General features: G+C 39.1%; 1 protein-coding gene across 1 annotated transcript in view; it reads left to right on the top strand.

Annotated features, from left to right (window-relative positions):
• PRMT3 (protein arginine methyltransferase 3) overlaps positions 1-16,869 on the top strand; it is a gene marked incomplete at its 5' end in the record, with an annotated part of 104,290 nt that overhangs the window by 16,433 nt on the left and 70,988 nt on the right. Inside the window, 4 exons of the mRNA XM_084632288.1 lie at positions 343-496; positions 4,671-4,815; positions 8,400-8,465; positions 15,647-15,768. Coding sequence (XP_084488414.1) covers positions 343-496; positions 4,671-4,815; positions 8,400-8,465; positions 15,647-15,768 — 487 coding nt within the window. The remainder of the gene's footprint in view (positions 1-342; positions 497-4,670; positions 4,816-8,399; positions 8,466-15,646; positions 15,769-16,869) is intronic.

Here is a 16,869-nt window from a genome sequence, read left to right as displayed (position 1 = left end):
AATTGGCAAAGCAGGGTGTACCGCCTTCATTGGCTTCAGCTAAAGAGAACGTCTGATTTGTTAAGTCATGAAGACTAGTATTCAGACACATCTGAAAGGTAGAATTTTGGGGTATTGGTGTTAAGGGCCCATCTCCTCCATGCTCGCTTATGGTAAGTGTTACCTTGCTCTGCAAGTAGTCCTATCCATGAAGATACTTGTGGAATAACATACTGTTTAATGAATGAAGGTAGCAGCATCAGGCACTTAATTTATCCTTTATATAGATATATTTATACACATCTGTAATTAGGTAATGCTGTCAGTTGACAGTGGTTGACATTTGTTGTTCTATTTCATTAGACATAGAGGATCTTTATGATTCTACAAACATCTCATACCCCAATGGACTAAGTGATAACACAGCGATCCTCGAACAGTTGAAATGTACAGAACACAGAGCAAAGCTTGCAGAAACGGCATTAGCCAGAGCGCAAGAAGATCTTCAGAAAATGAGGTAAGATGTTTTTGAATAAAGCTTTTTCTGAAGCAGAGTTCTGGATGGTAGACAAAAATGTGTGCAGTTAATACTAGCAGTCAGTAGAAACTCAGGCTGCAGAATTCAAGTGAAAGTTAGCACCGTCAGGACATTAGTCTTATCTGTGTGTTTTACCTCTGCAAATAGTGTCGATTTGTGGTGTTTTAAAAATATTGCAAGATAAAGCACAACTAAACTGACTAAATGTCTAGACAAAACTCCTGAGCCATGAAACAGATTTCTTCCCATTCCCCCTCCCTAAGCCATCAATAGTGGAATCAAATTCCCGTGTTGTGGAATTTCCATTGAAAATTTCTTTCCTTTCTCTGCTCTCTTATCCCCAAACTAAAATCTAGGGAGTACAAGCAAGAATGTCATCTGATCTTAACTTTAAATCATGAAGTTTTGCAGTATATCATTGGTGGTGGTGCAGCTGCATAAATATGAAGGAATTGGTATCTCCTGGAATTTATGAAATCCTGCCAAATTGTTAGTTCAAGATGACAACTGCAGCCACTCCAGTTGCAGCAATCAAAGACATTGGAAAGATGAAGTATTAATCTACCTTGAATCACCCTTATTTAAGAAATTATGGTTGCTGCTTGTTGACGGATGGCGTTAGAATCCTAGGACTGAAGGGGACCTCGAGAGGTCATCTAGTCCAGTCCCCTGCCCTACTCATGGTAGGACTAAGTATTGTTCAGACCATCCCTGACAGGTGTTTGTTTAACCTGCTCTTAAAAATCCCCAATGATGGAGATTCTAGGCAATTTATTCTCGTGCTTAAGCACTTTGACTGGTAGGAAGTTTTTCTGAACGTCCAGCCTAAACTTCCCTTGGTGCAATTTAAGACCATTGCTTCTTGTCCTTTCCTCAGAGGTTAAGGAGAACAATTTACCTCCCTCCTCCTTGTAACAACCTTTTATGTACTTGAAAACTGTTAACATGTCCCCTCTCAGTCTTCCCTTCTCCAGACTAAACAAACCCAGTTTTTTCAATCTTTTCTCACAGGTCATGTTTTTTAGACCTTTAATCATTTTTGTTGCTCTTCTCTGGACTTTCTTCAGTTTGTCCACATCTTTCCTGAAATGTGGCACCCAGAACTGGACACAATAATCCAGTTGAGGCCTCATAAGTGTGGAGTAGAATGGAAGAATTACTTCTTGTCTTGCTTACAACACGCCTACTAAGACATTCCAGAATGTTTGCTTTTTTTTTTTTTTTTCCCAATAGCGTTACGCTGTTGACTCATATTTAGCTTGTGATTCGGGATGACCCCCAGATCCCTTTCAGCAGTACTCCTTCCTACATAGTCATTTCCCATTCTGTGTGTGCACAGCTGATTGCTCCTTCCTAAGGGGAATGCTTTACATTTGTCCTTATTGAATTTCATCCTGTTTACTTCAGACCATTTCTCCAGTTTGTCCAGATCATTTTGAGTTTTAATTCTATCCTTTTAATTCATTTAATTTCATTAATTGCAACCCCTCCCAGCTTGGTATCGTCCGCAAACTTTGTAAGTGTGCTTTCTATGTCATTATGTAAATCATTGATGAAGATATTGGACAGAACCGGACCCAGAACTGATCTCTGTCGGATCCCACTTGATATGCCATTCCAGCTTGACTGTGAACCACTGATAAGTACTCTGTGGGAACGCTTTCCCAACCAGTTATGCACCCACCTTATAGTAGCTCCATCTAGATTGTATTTCCATAGTTTGTTTATGAGAAGGTCATGCGAGATAGTATTAAAGGTCAAGCTATACCACATCTACAACTCCCCCATCCACAAGGGTTCTTCTCCTGTCAGAGAAAGCTATTAGGTTGGTTTGATACGATTGGTTCTTGACAAATCCATGCTGACTGTTGCTTATCACCTTATTATCTTCTAGGTGTTTACAAATCGATTGCTTAATTATTTGCTCCATAATCTTTCAGGGTACTGAAGTTAAGCTGACTACTCTGTAATTGCCCTGGTTGTCCTTATTTCTCTTTTTTGTAGATGGGCACTATATTTTCCCTTTTCCAGTCCTCTGGAATCTCTCTTGTGTAAGGAAGTCTTACATGTTACATAATGTGAGATGTTTGAGTCCACCACATGCTTTCAAGTTAAAGAATGACAGTTCTGCGTACTTCACAAACGTGTGGAATGTAAACTTATTCTTGTTCAGAACCTAGTAATTACACTTATAAAGAGCATGCTGCATTTGAGACCCTGTAATAAGCTAGTACTTTCATGGGATATCAGCGTGATCTTCACAAATTGGAAGTCTCTTCTTAAGCCATGATTAATTTTTTTAAATCACGGTTTCTGATGTACAATGTTCTTCCAGTGCCATTAAAATTTTAGTGACTTATCTACCCTAAGCTCAACAAAAATAAGAGAAGAGGGGTTTGTATCTACATCTTCCTAATCAGTATATCAGGGTTAACATCTCTACAGTTATGAAAAATGCTTTAGGAGTTTAAATGACAACATGTTCAAGACTTCAGTTTTACATCTCATATGAGCACAGAGGCTTCTAAAACTATTGGAAGCTGTCTCCAACAATTAGTGGGAGGACAGTCACCTAGTGAATCTCAAACATTTCTTGCAGCACCTGGGTTTTCCTTTAAAGGTTGCCAGTCCAAATAGTCCTGTTCTAATGATGTTTAGTTGAGCTGACAGGTTGAGAGTGCAGTGGTATGTGGTTGGAGGTTAACAGTAACAATCTTTTGCTTAACTGGTGGAAAAAAAGTAACAATGTTTTCTAAACATAACTAAGTTTCAACCTACAATATTTGACACAGTTTACAAATTTAAAGATATGTCACGTTTATCTTGAATTTATCATATTACCCTGCTCCTGCATACGATGAGCAGGTATGTAACTTTGCTCATGTGAATAGTGGTCCTATTCAAGGGTAAAGTTAAGCATTTGCAGCATCAGGCTAAAATTGTATTTCATTAAAAACTTTTCTCTTACTGGCATAAAATATTTGTCACTTACAGAAAAAAATTGTTCACAATGAAAAGTAACTAAATTTCCAATAAACTAATAAAATTATTCCAAAGTCTTTTGTACAAACAAGCCAAAATTTTCGAAATAGGTTTCTAAAGTTGGGCTACTAAGACTATATTTAGGCACCTAAGTGCTTTCGAAAATCCTGTATCTAAATCACTTAACAGCACAAGTCCTGTTCACTTCAAACTGTAGACTCTGATGAAGGGGCGTAGGCTGGTTGAAAGACTTCTGTTTGCTTGACTTATGGGAGTTCACAATATCTGAAGGTGCTGTTGGCTGCATATATAGCCCAAGCTGTTTGCTTATCAGTTTTGTGTTCGAGTTTGTAGTCTTCTAACAGTGTGGCCATGGGCTTACCTTTTTTGTTTAGCATAGAGGAATATTTCCAGTAGAGGAAACTGTAAATTCTTGTGGAAGAAACAAGACAACAACAAGAAACAACGTACAAAACATCCTCTTTGTCAATTTAAGACTAAAAAAGGGAAATAAGTGGAGAACTAGCAACACTAAAACAAAAAAAATCTTTTACAATTAAAAAAAATCTTTTAAAATCATGATTTGTATCAATCCTGCCTGGTTTTCTTTTTTAAAATTTTATTGGTTGTTAATATACTCAACCTTCCATAAATCACTAACGTAGGTGTGTTTTAAGAGTAGTTTTTAAAGGTGTCATGGTTTTGAACCACATCTCTAGATAATATGGTCTCTGTCATGTTTGTCTCATCCTGTATTTTGACTTCTGACATACTGTTAACATAGAAACCGCTTACAAAATGGGCATTTCCCTCTTTTTTTAAAAAAAAAAAAACCCTAACGAAATTTAAATCAGGTGGGTTGTAATTGGGGTGCTTTTCCAACATAGATGGAGGGTGTAGGGATAGCACGCAGATAAATGAAACACTGCAAACTTCACACTGCTGGAATTTAGTGTCTAAAATGCGGAAGAAATGCAGAGAGAATAGCAAATCATGCAGCAGCTTTTTCTCGGAGCCAGTAGGGGGAGTTTCAGCACAGTTAAGTCATAATGGAGTTTCGGTGTTGTAAAAGGCCCTCTGCAGTCTGCATTCCTTATCTCTTCTCAGCTCCCCCCTTCTTTTTCATGGTCCTGTAAACATGTCTCAAGGGTATGTTTCAAATTGATTACAGAGAATTTGCACAGGATTTTGTGATGAACGCAGATGTCAGAAGCAGCTCTTCGTCATCTAGCGCCATTGCGGAACTCCGGGAGGATGAGGATGGCGTTTACTTCAGTTCATATGGGCATTATGGGATACACGAAGAGATGCTAAAGGTTAGAAAGTCAACACAAATGCATCTTACTCATAACTAGGAAGGAAAAATGGAATGAAAAAAAGCTATGTGCCCATAAATATACTCTGCAGAGTAGCTGCATTTTTAACCCTTCCGGTGTTTAATAGTTTGTCCTGGGAGCTAGAGTGAAAGAATCACAAAAAAGAGCTAATATTTTCAGCTGCCATTGTATCTAGATTCCTGTCGTATACGTTCTTGACTGTACCAGAAACACTAGAAATGTAATAGAAGTATATTGAGATTACAGGTATACTTGATTGCTAGTAAGAAAATATTCATCTCTAATATCTGTAACAACATCTGTTCTTGCTGCTTTTGTTTCTTTTGCTGTAGAAATGTGAGTGAATTCTGTACACTACTGTAAGATATAAACAGTAAATGTCCTTCATTTTTTATTCTGCTCTTTAGACGAAAATTTAGCAAGCAAAAAACCACACTAAACCTTTAAATGCTATGTCTGCCAATTTATGTAGTTATTCAGAAATTATTTGAACTCCATTTAGTGTATCGATAAGCATTACATTGAACAATTACTAGGATTGTCTAAATATTATTTAAGAATGGAAAATATATTTAAAAGAGAATGTCCAGAACTCTTCAAAAAAACAAACAAAAATCCTTTCATCCTGAGTGTTAACTTAATTTTATAAGTGGCTTTTATTTTAACCCAAAATCTTTAGTACCGGCTCTCTGAAAAAAGAATATTATGTTGTGTACAAGGACAGGAATTGGTTGCTCTGAAATATCATAAAGCAATTCTGCAATTTCATAATAAAGAAAGAACATGGGTATCTAAACAAAATCAGCTAAAATATGAAGCCATAAGGTACATTCACTCTTATATAGCATAGGTAGCAGATTTAGGCTTCCTGCTTTCTGAAACATTTACTGGTCCTAGCCTCAGAAAAATCCTCTGCATCTGTTTTATGGTACATTTGAACAGCATTGAGCAGCCGATGTGTTTTTATGGAGCATTCTTGCAGAAATGCTTTTGTGGCACAGGTGTCTGTGGATACAGATGGTAATATGCTTTCCAAAATGAAAAGCATAGTGGTAAAGAGGTGTGTGCAGAACTTGGAAACAATCAGTTTTAATCAGATTTGCGTCAGCACTGTATGTCTGCCAGACTAACAAAATGACTTTTAAATATGGGGCTAGAGGTATTTTTATTTTATTTATTTATTTTAAAGTCAGTCACACACAGAAAATCTGAAATCATAAGCTCTAAATCACTTTGTCAGACTGGGGTAAAACCATTTTGTTGATACGAACAGTTCATAGTACCTTGGTTTGGAGCTATACTAAAAGATCCTGAACCTCTGATGAACTGATAGTTTTATAGTTGGTGATAAATCTTTCTATTTCACTGGCTTCAGGAAACTTTTGTGATGTTAAAATCCCTTTAGTAACATCTGATTTCTGCCCAATAAAATGTGGAAAATACCTGAGTTATGGCGTGTGTAAGTTCTTGTATATACTTAGTTTTTAGGTCCAAAAGACCCCAACACATACAACATTTATTTTGCTTAAGTTTTTATTATTGTGAGTTTTTTACATTAAAAATAATGGCTCATTAAATTGAAGTGATAGCAAACTTTTTGTTAAATTAATCCTAAATCTGCTTCTAACATGTTTTATTGGTTTAAAAAAAAACCAAACAAACCAGCAACCACGCACAAAAAACAAGCTCATTTTTTTTTGTCCTTTAACTTGGCCCTGGCAGGTCAGTGTTGTTTATGCTATTCCCTCCCATAGTATTTCAGAGGACAGGAGGATTGCTACTTGAAACGGATAGTGCGCTTTATTTAAAAATTGCTTGAAGAGTGTCTGTCTGATAATAACTTACTTATTTTTCAGCTTATTGTATTGAAAGGTTGGATGGGAGGAGAGAAGGAGTTGATGAATAGAGACCCAAAATGAATGACTGAAGCTCATTCAAGCAGCAGTGCATGTAGTAAAGACAGCAGTTGGAATACTATTGATTAAGTTGGGGCAGTGCTGAAGCAGTGTGATTGGTGAAGCTGAAAGCTTTCCAGCTGACTGCTTTCTCGATTGATGCTGAACCTTTTGAATTTTTTGTGGTTTCAGCAAATCCCGTATTTCAGAGCTGCTGAGAGCATAAAAAAATCCTGAATCCTTAAAATCTGCCCTCATAACAAACCAATATAATTTTAGATGATCCTAACAAAAGTTTTTATAATTCATAATTTTATCAAAACCAATGCAAAGCTGTGATTCTCTCAACATTTTATTAAACTATCCCATTTTTGTAGTGATTTTTTTTTCTTTCAAATATTGCTTTTTTTGTGAAGAACTGATTTACCTTAAATTAAAATGGAGCTCACTGGAATCTAAATTGTTTAATAAAAGTTTGCATGCTTATGCTTTACTCTTAACTTTTTTTTAAGTAACTTTATTTTGCTCATCTAAAAAGAAATAAACTGTCTTGGCTGATAGAGAAATTAATATTATGGAAGATAAAAGAATAATTTCTTGATCCTTTATCATCTAATGGTGCAATACGGACTTTTCATGCATGCACTAGGGTTCAGCTCTCTTCTTCAGCACAGTATTGTTTTTAGACTGTCCAAGCCAGAGCCATAAATAGTTAGTTATAATCATGGCTTTTTAATTTCCTTTTCATTCGCTCTGTCACTTGATTCTCTGGCTGTTGCAACAGGGACTCTAAAACAGATGGCTTACTGTCCATTTGAGTGCCTTCGCATATAAAGAGCATCAGTGTTTGCTCGCTGGTAAGTTGAGCTGCTCTGCCAGCTCACATACTAATCCACTACAGATATTCCAATAAGTATGCTTGAGAGCCTGCCAGCTCTTTGGGGGATGCTGAGTTAGTGCTTGGTCATTGCTTCTGAACTTAGTATTTCATAGTGTTTGTTGTGTAGCTTCAGTGATTTATTTGTTGTCTTATGGTTTGTAGGTTTCTATGTATTCGCTTCCAGAAGCGAAACAGGGTAATCTGGTATCAGGACCTGATCAATAGCTTCTTTAAAACAAAGCAAGAAGTTTGGGTTATGCAATCTGTTTGATTTTAGTGTATAATATTTTCGCTACATGCATTCATGCCCCAGATGTCAAGGTAGATACCTCAGGTAGATGACTGTTCGATTATGTTGATCAAGTATTACCTTTTAGTTATCAGTGCAGCTGGGAAGGGTAGGGAATAAGTATAAAACAGACACTTTAAAACGTGAAGCTCACTCAAACACTTGAAATCCGAACAAAAATCACAAGTAGCTGCTTACTTTCAGAATTAGAACTATATATAATATCGAACGTGGATGGTTTTGTTGCTGCCTGGCACAGTTTGTAGCAACCCAACTTGTCTTTGCTTCATAAACAATGTACATTCTGAAGAGTCATTGTATGGGAAATCCTGAAATTACACTGGTGGTTGTCCCCCTGTGGCTTTTCAATGTGTAGAGCATATTGATTAGTCAATATTGATTAGTCAATATTTTCTTAGAAATGACTATTTAAAAAAAGACTGCTCCAACATCTTCAGCCTGTCACATGTACATAACTGTGTTTATGCTTAATTTATAGGATAAAGTGCGTACTGAAAGCTATCGTGATTTCATATACAAAAACCCACACATCTTCAAGGGCAAGGTAAGCAAAACAGCTCAGAAGCTGTAATATTTCTGCAGTCCATGATTCTCTCATGCAGTAGAACCCTCTTTGGTTTGGATGTCTGCTTGCTCTGGGGATGGAGTATCACTGACAGGATTTGATTTAATGTAGTCTGGCTTTATTGCGTGGAAGAGTGTTATTCAACTGCTGGAGGGTGCAGACTGCTGATAACAGAAATGCTGATCAATGTTGTTGTTGTTCTTAATGCTGTCTTGGAGTGTTCATTAATTATGATGACATGTCTAAGGTAAACCTTTCTTGTCCAGTATTTTAAGCAGAATCTATTTTGGACAGATTCTATTTACAGCAATTCAAGTGAAATTTTAACCTACATCTGGCATCATAGAAATCCCAGTGCAATTAGTTTTGGGAAAGGGTTCAAATCTAATTAATTTATCTAACTCATGAGTTAGGCTTTTTTGGTCAGATTAGGAACTAAATGAAATGGGGGCCCAGGGTTAATCATTCATTATTATTGGTGTATGTTGTCTTTGCTAGATAACTTTTTGTCCTCAATTGTTACCCTAACTATGGCTCTTTCATCACCAGGTTATTTAATTTCTGTTTTTCTGCAAGGCATTTTGGCTATTTCTAATGCTTACCGTTCTTTAAGTCTATTTACAGGCCATCTGCAATGGTTTCTCTTATCTTTTCATAGACTGATACCTAATGCTGCCTAATGCTTCTCTTTCTTAGGCTGCTATACGTATTTCTTATGGAATGAGAATTTTTCTCTGCCTCCCCTATTTCCTTCTTTTAATTCTTATACTCGCAGGATGAAGGTTTTTTAAAGTGATAATGCTACCACAAGGCATCATAATAAAGAGTTATTCTTCCTTAATGGTCCCTCAGCTGGAAATCAACCTAAATAGCTTTCTAAGGTAGGAGGTTCTTATTTTCTTCCAAGGAGTGCTACCTCTCGTAATAGGGTGCCTTGTGACCCATGTTTACTCCCATTTGATCTTGTAACTTCCGTGTGGCAACCACAGCAATTGTTCATATGAAAAAGTAACATTAGGAAGGAAGAATTGTTTTCATATATTTTTAAAGCTCTCTAATGTGACGTGTCCTTTGTGAAACCAGTCAGTCTTCCCCTGCTTTCCTGTACATGGTTCTGTCTCTCTTCCCCCTCTTCTCACCTTCTACATACTTTCCTGCCCTCTGGTTCTCTTCTCCCTGGGTATTCTGCTCAACCACTTGATCTATTCTCTCCCTTTTGGTGGCTGGCAGCTACAGTCCTACTGGTGGCTTTCAAATAGAATAAGCCTCACTCCTGTTGTATCCACAGAGTCGTTCTTAAGCCTAATGTTGATGAATCAAGCCTCTTCCAGCATAACTTTCTGCATAAAACAAATTTTTATTGCATTTAACTGTGCATCTGAATCCTTCTCAGTGTGTGAAAATGGAAAGGGCGAGACTTAAGAAAAGGACACTTCAGCAGTGTCTCACTACTGCCAAGCATCCAGGAGAAAACTACTGTGTTTGCTTGCATCTCATTCTGGCCAAAGCGCAAATGCTGGTGCTGAGATACGATATCGGTCTGATGAAAGCCACAATTTACTACAACGTGAATTTTCTTCAAGACCCTGTGTCTAGGTTTTATGCCCAACCTGTTAAAGAAATACTCCCTGTGCCCCCTTCCGTCCAGCAGCAATCTTTCTTGTTAAGAATTGCTTGAATATTTTGCTTCATCAACATGCAAAATATTTCCTGAAAGCAAAATATCTTACTAGGCCATTAAGGTTGTGAAGTTTCCAAGCTGAGAACTGTATTAACCAAACATCCTCTTGAACTTCTGTTTCATTTAGTTTCAAGTCTATTGGCTGTAATAATCAGAGTAGGATAACTATTCAAATATAGCAGTATTGGAAGAAAGGAAATTGTGGTGCTTAGGGTTGAACCTGTGTGTCTGAAAGGTCAACTGTGTATTTGCAGAGACCCAAGCAGATTTCACTTGCTTTTTAGTCCAAAACTAGGGCATCAAAAAATGCAGAAGTTAGGAGGGCAGTTAAGTGCACCGGTGATGCATTTAATCCAGAAAATCAACTGGCCTGTTCTGTAATGTCCAGAATAAATGGTGCTTCTATCAGTACGTGGCTCAGGAAATTACTGGTTGCTGCCTCTCAACATAGAATTGTCAGATTTTAACCATTTGAGGTTGATTTGTCCCCAGAAAAGGAACTTTGATCCACTTTAAAACTGAGACATCTGTTTTGTTTTTTTTAAAGGGGGAGATTGTCTGGAACAAAGAAGTTGCTTTGTCTAAGATTTGTTATAGGTACACTGCATGTCTTTTGAGGGAGACATCAGTGACACTCTGTGGGGTATCGATTAATAATTTAGCTCTTCCTAACTTCCTTATCTTCCTAAGATTGTCATCCTTTGAGGGAATAGATTTAATTGACTGGATAGCTGACTGCTTCTTTCCTGAATTCAAAGTAATTCACTCTTTTCTTCGTATGGAATCATGCTTCCCTAAAAGTAACTACAGAGGATTCTCAGAATTTAGTAGCTACAGTGCTATAATACGCTGCAGTGCTGTCAAATCACCAGCCTAGCTGCTCCAGGTATCTGGTGAGAGGCCATATGTGATCAGGACAAGAATACTTTAGCTGTAGACCTCTGTCCTCAGGCTAAGTGATGACTATTCTTTGTCTTTCAGATGTGCTTCAGCTCAACTATTGTACCTATCTACCCCATCCCTCACGTTCCCCTGCTGGACTAGTTCCATTTGGTTTTTAACTAACCAGGGCAACTGTCCAAGATGCGATCTGTTTTAATTTTTCCCATTAATGGTGATTCTTTGCTTCTGTGCAGCTGTGAAACATGATCATTGTTTTGCAAAAGGTTTATTTTTATCCCCCATTTTCCAGCTTTTATGGTTCAGCAATTTTGTTAATTCCTGTAGATGAAATGCTATGTAAGAGCAGGACGATATCATTTGGAAAACATGAGACTTCAGCTGTTAGAGAAGCATTGGTTTTATTTTCCATTCCTGTCTCGAAGACCTCAGCCTGATTCCTGTAGTTGCTCCATGCTAGAACTTCAGTGGCAATAGCAGTACCGTATATGGATTGGCCACTGAATTGACTTCTTACTGGAACAGTGGCAAAGGTTGAAGAGAAGTGCATAGTTCCTAGGAAAAATTTTGTGTCCAGAACTTCCATTTCCTTATCTGCTAATGATGGATTGCAGACCGGTGTCTTGGTGTCCTCCCCTGCCAGGTGGAATTCACAATGGTGATCGGGAAGCATAAACAGTTAAACAAGTGATTACCATGACATTTTTCCTAGGTACTTGTACATTCTTACAAGATGTGCTGGGGTGTTAAAAGTAAACTTCATCTTGCCTTCTCTTTCAGTACCCAGCCACGCCACAGCATAATGAGCCTCCTGTAAACAGTAAACTGTAGGGGACGAGGAGGAGGTGGAAATGTGGTGCGTGGGGGATGAATTCACTCCCCAAAATGCACAAGGCGTTTGTATGCAGTCCAGATGTCATGGGAAGGAGGTCTGGCTGTGCAGTTCTTTGAGAATCTGTATTATCATGTGTGTTTGCATGTAGTGTAGTCCATATGTAAATGTAATCACAGTTCAGCAAAGGGTGTATTTTTCAGGGAAGCATTTCTGTGACAGACTTACGGTGGACATCCTAAACAGGGCTAACAGTCAGGTACAAAATGAAAGGGAAAAGGATTCACAGCAAGTGGAAAGGCACAGATGGGCAGCAGAGCCTGTGGAGAGAATTGCAGCATGTGAGGAGAGACTTGCAACACAGTTTCTGGAGCAGACACGTTGCTTGAGGAAGGAAGAGAGAGCACAGCAGAAAGACCTGTCTGAGAAGCTGTTTGCACTAACTGCTGGTAGAATTCAAGCTCCTGCACCACATCCTGAGTCCTCTCCACGGTACAATGTTCTGCAGACTGGGAACACATTAGGCAGTACCATGGTTGGATGGCCCATGGAAGGGGAACTGACTGCCAGTTGGACAGGGTAAACCACGTGCCTGATTGCCTCAGAAACCTCCACCACCACTTTATCCACACTTGACTTTCCAATACCAGACTGGTTAGCAGCAGCATGGACTAGCATGACCTTCCTCATGTGTGTGCCCTGACACTGAAAGGTCAGGGCAAGCAGCTCATGAAGCTTCAGAAATATTATTTTCTTCATGTGACAGTTCCGGACCCATTGCTGTCACCTCAGGTCCACGTGGTGATGTGATCCCACCAGTCTTTGCTTGTGCTCCAGAAGCGCTGGTCAACATAGGGGGCATCAGCAGCTATGCAGAGACTCATGAGCAGGATCAGCCAGTTCGAGTCTCTTGTCATTATCCTCCTCCGACAGATCCTTCGGTAGATCAGAAAAACACCACTGAAATGCCCACCAGCATCTCATGGATGCTCTGCTGGTTTGCACTTTCACTCCTGTGTCAGCAAGCAGAAGCAGCTCTTCAAACAGAGAGCTCTCCATGCTGCTGGCCCCAGTTGCCAGAGGCATGCTGACCCAATAGACGGCTTGGTTGGATGTGTTGGCAGGCTGTAAAAACTGTGACAGTCAAGTCGTCCCATACAGCACCACAAACAAAGGTCTAGAGCAGCTGGGGAGGACACTAGGAAGCTTGGGATAAGCTGATTTGCTCAAGTGTGTGTAGTGCAGTGTGGACTCATGAGCATGGGTGTGAGACCCAGTCAATGTTCAGTATACATGCTCAAGCGCAGGCTTACAAACACCAAGCCTGCTGTCTTAAGTCCCACAGATTTAGGTTTATATTAGTGGAGACAGAGCTTTAGGGTTTACAACCTTCTTGTCACTGAGGCTGGCAGCCTTGGGAGCCCTGGCTCAAGCTGTAGCTTGGAGTCTAGGCTCCCAGCAACACAGCAGGGATTCCGAAAGCTCGGTCTGCAGGCTGTGGGAGTTGGGCCACCTGGGGAGCAACTGGCCTGGGAGTTTGGAAGCCCTGGGGCCCACATGGTGGAGCTGCCCTGGGGCTCTGGACTCAGGGGTCTCAGCAGTTGCTGATATGTTTCATGTCGATTTTACTGCTTCCCATCCCTGAGTAGCAGCTGTGAGACCGATCAGTCATTACTAAAGGTTACTCATTTCCATTCAGTCCTGCAATTAAGGTGTAATACTGTACTAATAACAGCAACTTTCATCTAAAATTCAAAGATTGGAAAATTCATGGTCCCATTTTGTAAATGGGGAAACAGAGGTAGGGATTAAGGGTCATTGTGGCTTTTAAGCCATTACTTGAGAAGAAAGATTTGTATGAAGGGTAGCAACCATGCTGAAGTGAGGAGCCCTGGAGAAATTCTACCTGGCTAAGTTAACTAGAATTCTTGCTGGGGAGCATCTGCGAGAATGGGAATATCTTTCAGAGACTCCTAGTGCACTCCTGCTGTACCTATCTAGCTCTGCTGGCAAGAGCAATATGGGGTGTGAGGAGAAGACTCATGCCCATCTTCTCTCCTTCCACTTTTAGGGAGTATCTTCCCAGATTCTGGTTAGTAGGGAGAAGTGTCAGCATTTTCTGATGTGGTATCTTGGCCCCAGCCAGGTATGCAGAGGGAGATGGGGGAGACTTTTTGATTCCCAATCCCCATCCAAGCCATTTCTTGCACCTGCATAGGCTAGACGAAGTGAAACCCAAAGTGACTTGCTTAGTCGTATAGAAAGTCAGTGGCAGTTGGAAACTGAACTAGGGGCTGCTGAGACGCAGGCATCTATCTCCTGTGCTGACTCTGGACCGCTTCAAAAAACTTATCCTACTTAGCATTCAGTCACCAGCTGACAAAGTGTTTCTATGTCAAATCCATGTTGAGGTACAGTTCCCATACCTGGTAATGACCCTTATTTTTGCATATTGGCAAATGGCCTTCCATATAAAATACCCTCAAGGAATTCATAGGGCTTTCATGAGGTAAATAGGTGATGGTCAGTATCCTTCTATCAGCACTATCCATCTGTTGCAAGCCTCCTGAAATGATGCTTCAACCCTTCCTGCCTTGGCCCTCCAGCTGAGAGAAGTTTGGGTGGGGCAGATTGCCTTCTTTTGTATTATGAATGATGAAGGTTCTCCCTCTCCTACTTAAGAGTTGTAGAAACACCTGTAGGAAACCTATCGGATTCCCCTTGTGGGGAATATACCCAACACAGAGGTAAATAGAGAAGAGGTAAAAATGGCATTAACATAAGCAGAGAAACAGGCAAGTCAGGGGCCATTTTTGTAGATTTATGTAGTGTCAGTAAAGAATTGAACAACGTTATCAGGAGGAGGGGTTTTTAAAACAAAAAAATAAAAAAAATCATGGTACTTCCATGGGAATTCCAGCCACAATTGATTTTTTTTTTTTTCTGAACAATCACTGTGGCTGTTAACTTATTCTCTGCATGGAAAGTAAATATTGAAAGGCGCTTGGAGATTATAAATACTCTTTGTAGAACACAGGTATCTACGTTGCAATTGGCTTATAAACTAACACTTCAAAATATTTTTATTTTCACTTCTAATCATTACTGATTCTTTCCTTTACTTCTTGACTCTGGTATGAACCTAAGCACTTTGTAAATAACTTTTAAAAATCCTTATCTGAGCTTTTCTGTGCCAAGTTTGTGCTTGTAATTAATCTTTATGGCAAAATTTAAAATCACCAAATAGGCTCAGAATGGAAAACGCTGGGAAACCTTTAATTACAATGCCATGAATGGTACAGGTGGAATGCAAGTTTTTCCACAGCAGTGCTAGTTTAAATTCTGACAGCATGAGCAGTTCGGTGATATTGAGACTCTAGTCTCTAATTTCCTGTCCATTCTAGTTATGCAACTTTCCCATGTTAATTTTCTTTTTAGTAATTCTAGTGTTGCATGCCCAAATAATTGCATGTAAATGTTATGACTCATAAAGGATTTCATCTTCAGGTAGAGCTAATCTGCCATGTTTACCTGGCTCTTCGGAGGTAGTCCTTTTGTATGGTGACACTTTTAAAGTCTCTTCAGTTGTAATCAATGATTGGATCATGGTTGGGTTTTGGGACTGATGTTATCTGAACAGTTTAATTCCTCCTGCTAGGTTATGGCTTCAGCAGAGATCATGACAAGCTTTATGGTGATTAGAAGGAAAATGAGCTAAGAGACTAAATGCTATCACCTTTGTTTCAGGTGGTTTTGGATGTTGGCTGTGGGACTGGAATACTCTCCATGTTTGCTGCCAAAGCAGGTGCGAAGAAGGTGATTGGAGTTGACCAGTCTGAAATTGTTTATCAGGCAATGGACATCATTAGGTAGGAAAAGTTCTGAAATTGTTGTGCTATAACTGAAGTTACTTTTAGTGGTTAAAGCTGCTGATGATAGTGGTCAGTGGTCAGATCTACTCATGTCTTTAAAAATCTTCCCTTTTAACCTGCATTGGCTGAGACTGAGTGTATACCTTTTGGTGAGGATAAATGGAAAGCAACCATCAGTGCCTTTTCTATTCTGTTGCTTTCACTTGCAGCTCCACCAGTGGTAACAATGCTGGGAAATTTTAGGTAACAAATCTTAGTGTAAGGTAAGATCCTAGAGTATTTTGCAGAACTGCATTACACTAAGTTGTTACAATTTCTGATCCACTCTAATTAATCAAAGCAGTCCTATTTAATTTTATATTCTATGTTTTGTAATTGTCTTTTATGGTTGAAGTCCTTGTTAGTCCTTTAAAAATGAAGATTTTTCATGCTTTAGCTTATTTTACACTTTAAAGGGGATTTATAAAATTCACTTTGCTGTCTTAGTTATATAAGAATATATCAATTGACGTCATAGTTAAGAGGGTATCTTAGCTTTAGAAGTCTGCTGTCAAGAGCCATACTATACTAGAGTGCTTGCTACAAATTGGTTGTCTGTAATAGACTTTAATGGAGCCTTCCTTTGGTGAGGCACATTACAAAATGTTCACTTATTACTTACTGCATTGTGTCCTTCTCTTAAATATACAAAGTCAGACTAATTGTTCTCTATATGTTTTCTTTCTTGCTGGAGGGGAACGTTACTATGTTGCTAACATTAATTTTCATTCGTGTCAGCAAAACCTTTGTTTTTAAAAAAAAAAAACACTGCAAAGTCACCAGGAACAAATTATTGCTTCCAGTTTCACTAGGATGTATGTGGCCATGTGTAAAAGTAGGATGCTGTGATGGAGCAGGGAGGACGGGGACACTTGGAAGGGGAGGACTTTGCAATATGAAGAGCAGAGGTGGGAGCATGAGAAACATGGAACTAATGGAGTGAGGAGTAATGTGTCGGGAGAAGCTGATGGGAAGAGTGGCTGATCCCTTGGTTACAGCTACATGTTCGGTTACTTCTGCTGTAAAACTGTTTTATTTCTCCTATTTGCATTCAAGCAA

The sequence above is a fragment of the Lepidochelys olivacea genome, assembly GCF_965140295.1.
Source record: "Lepidochelys olivacea isolate rLepOli2 genome assembly, chromosome: 6".
NCBI classification, from domain to species: domain Eukaryota; kingdom Metazoa; phylum Chordata; order Testudines; family Cheloniidae; genus Lepidochelys; species Lepidochelys olivacea.
The sequence above is the reverse complement of the archived record's forward strand: the minus strand, read 5'-3'. Positions and strand labels throughout refer to the sequence as shown.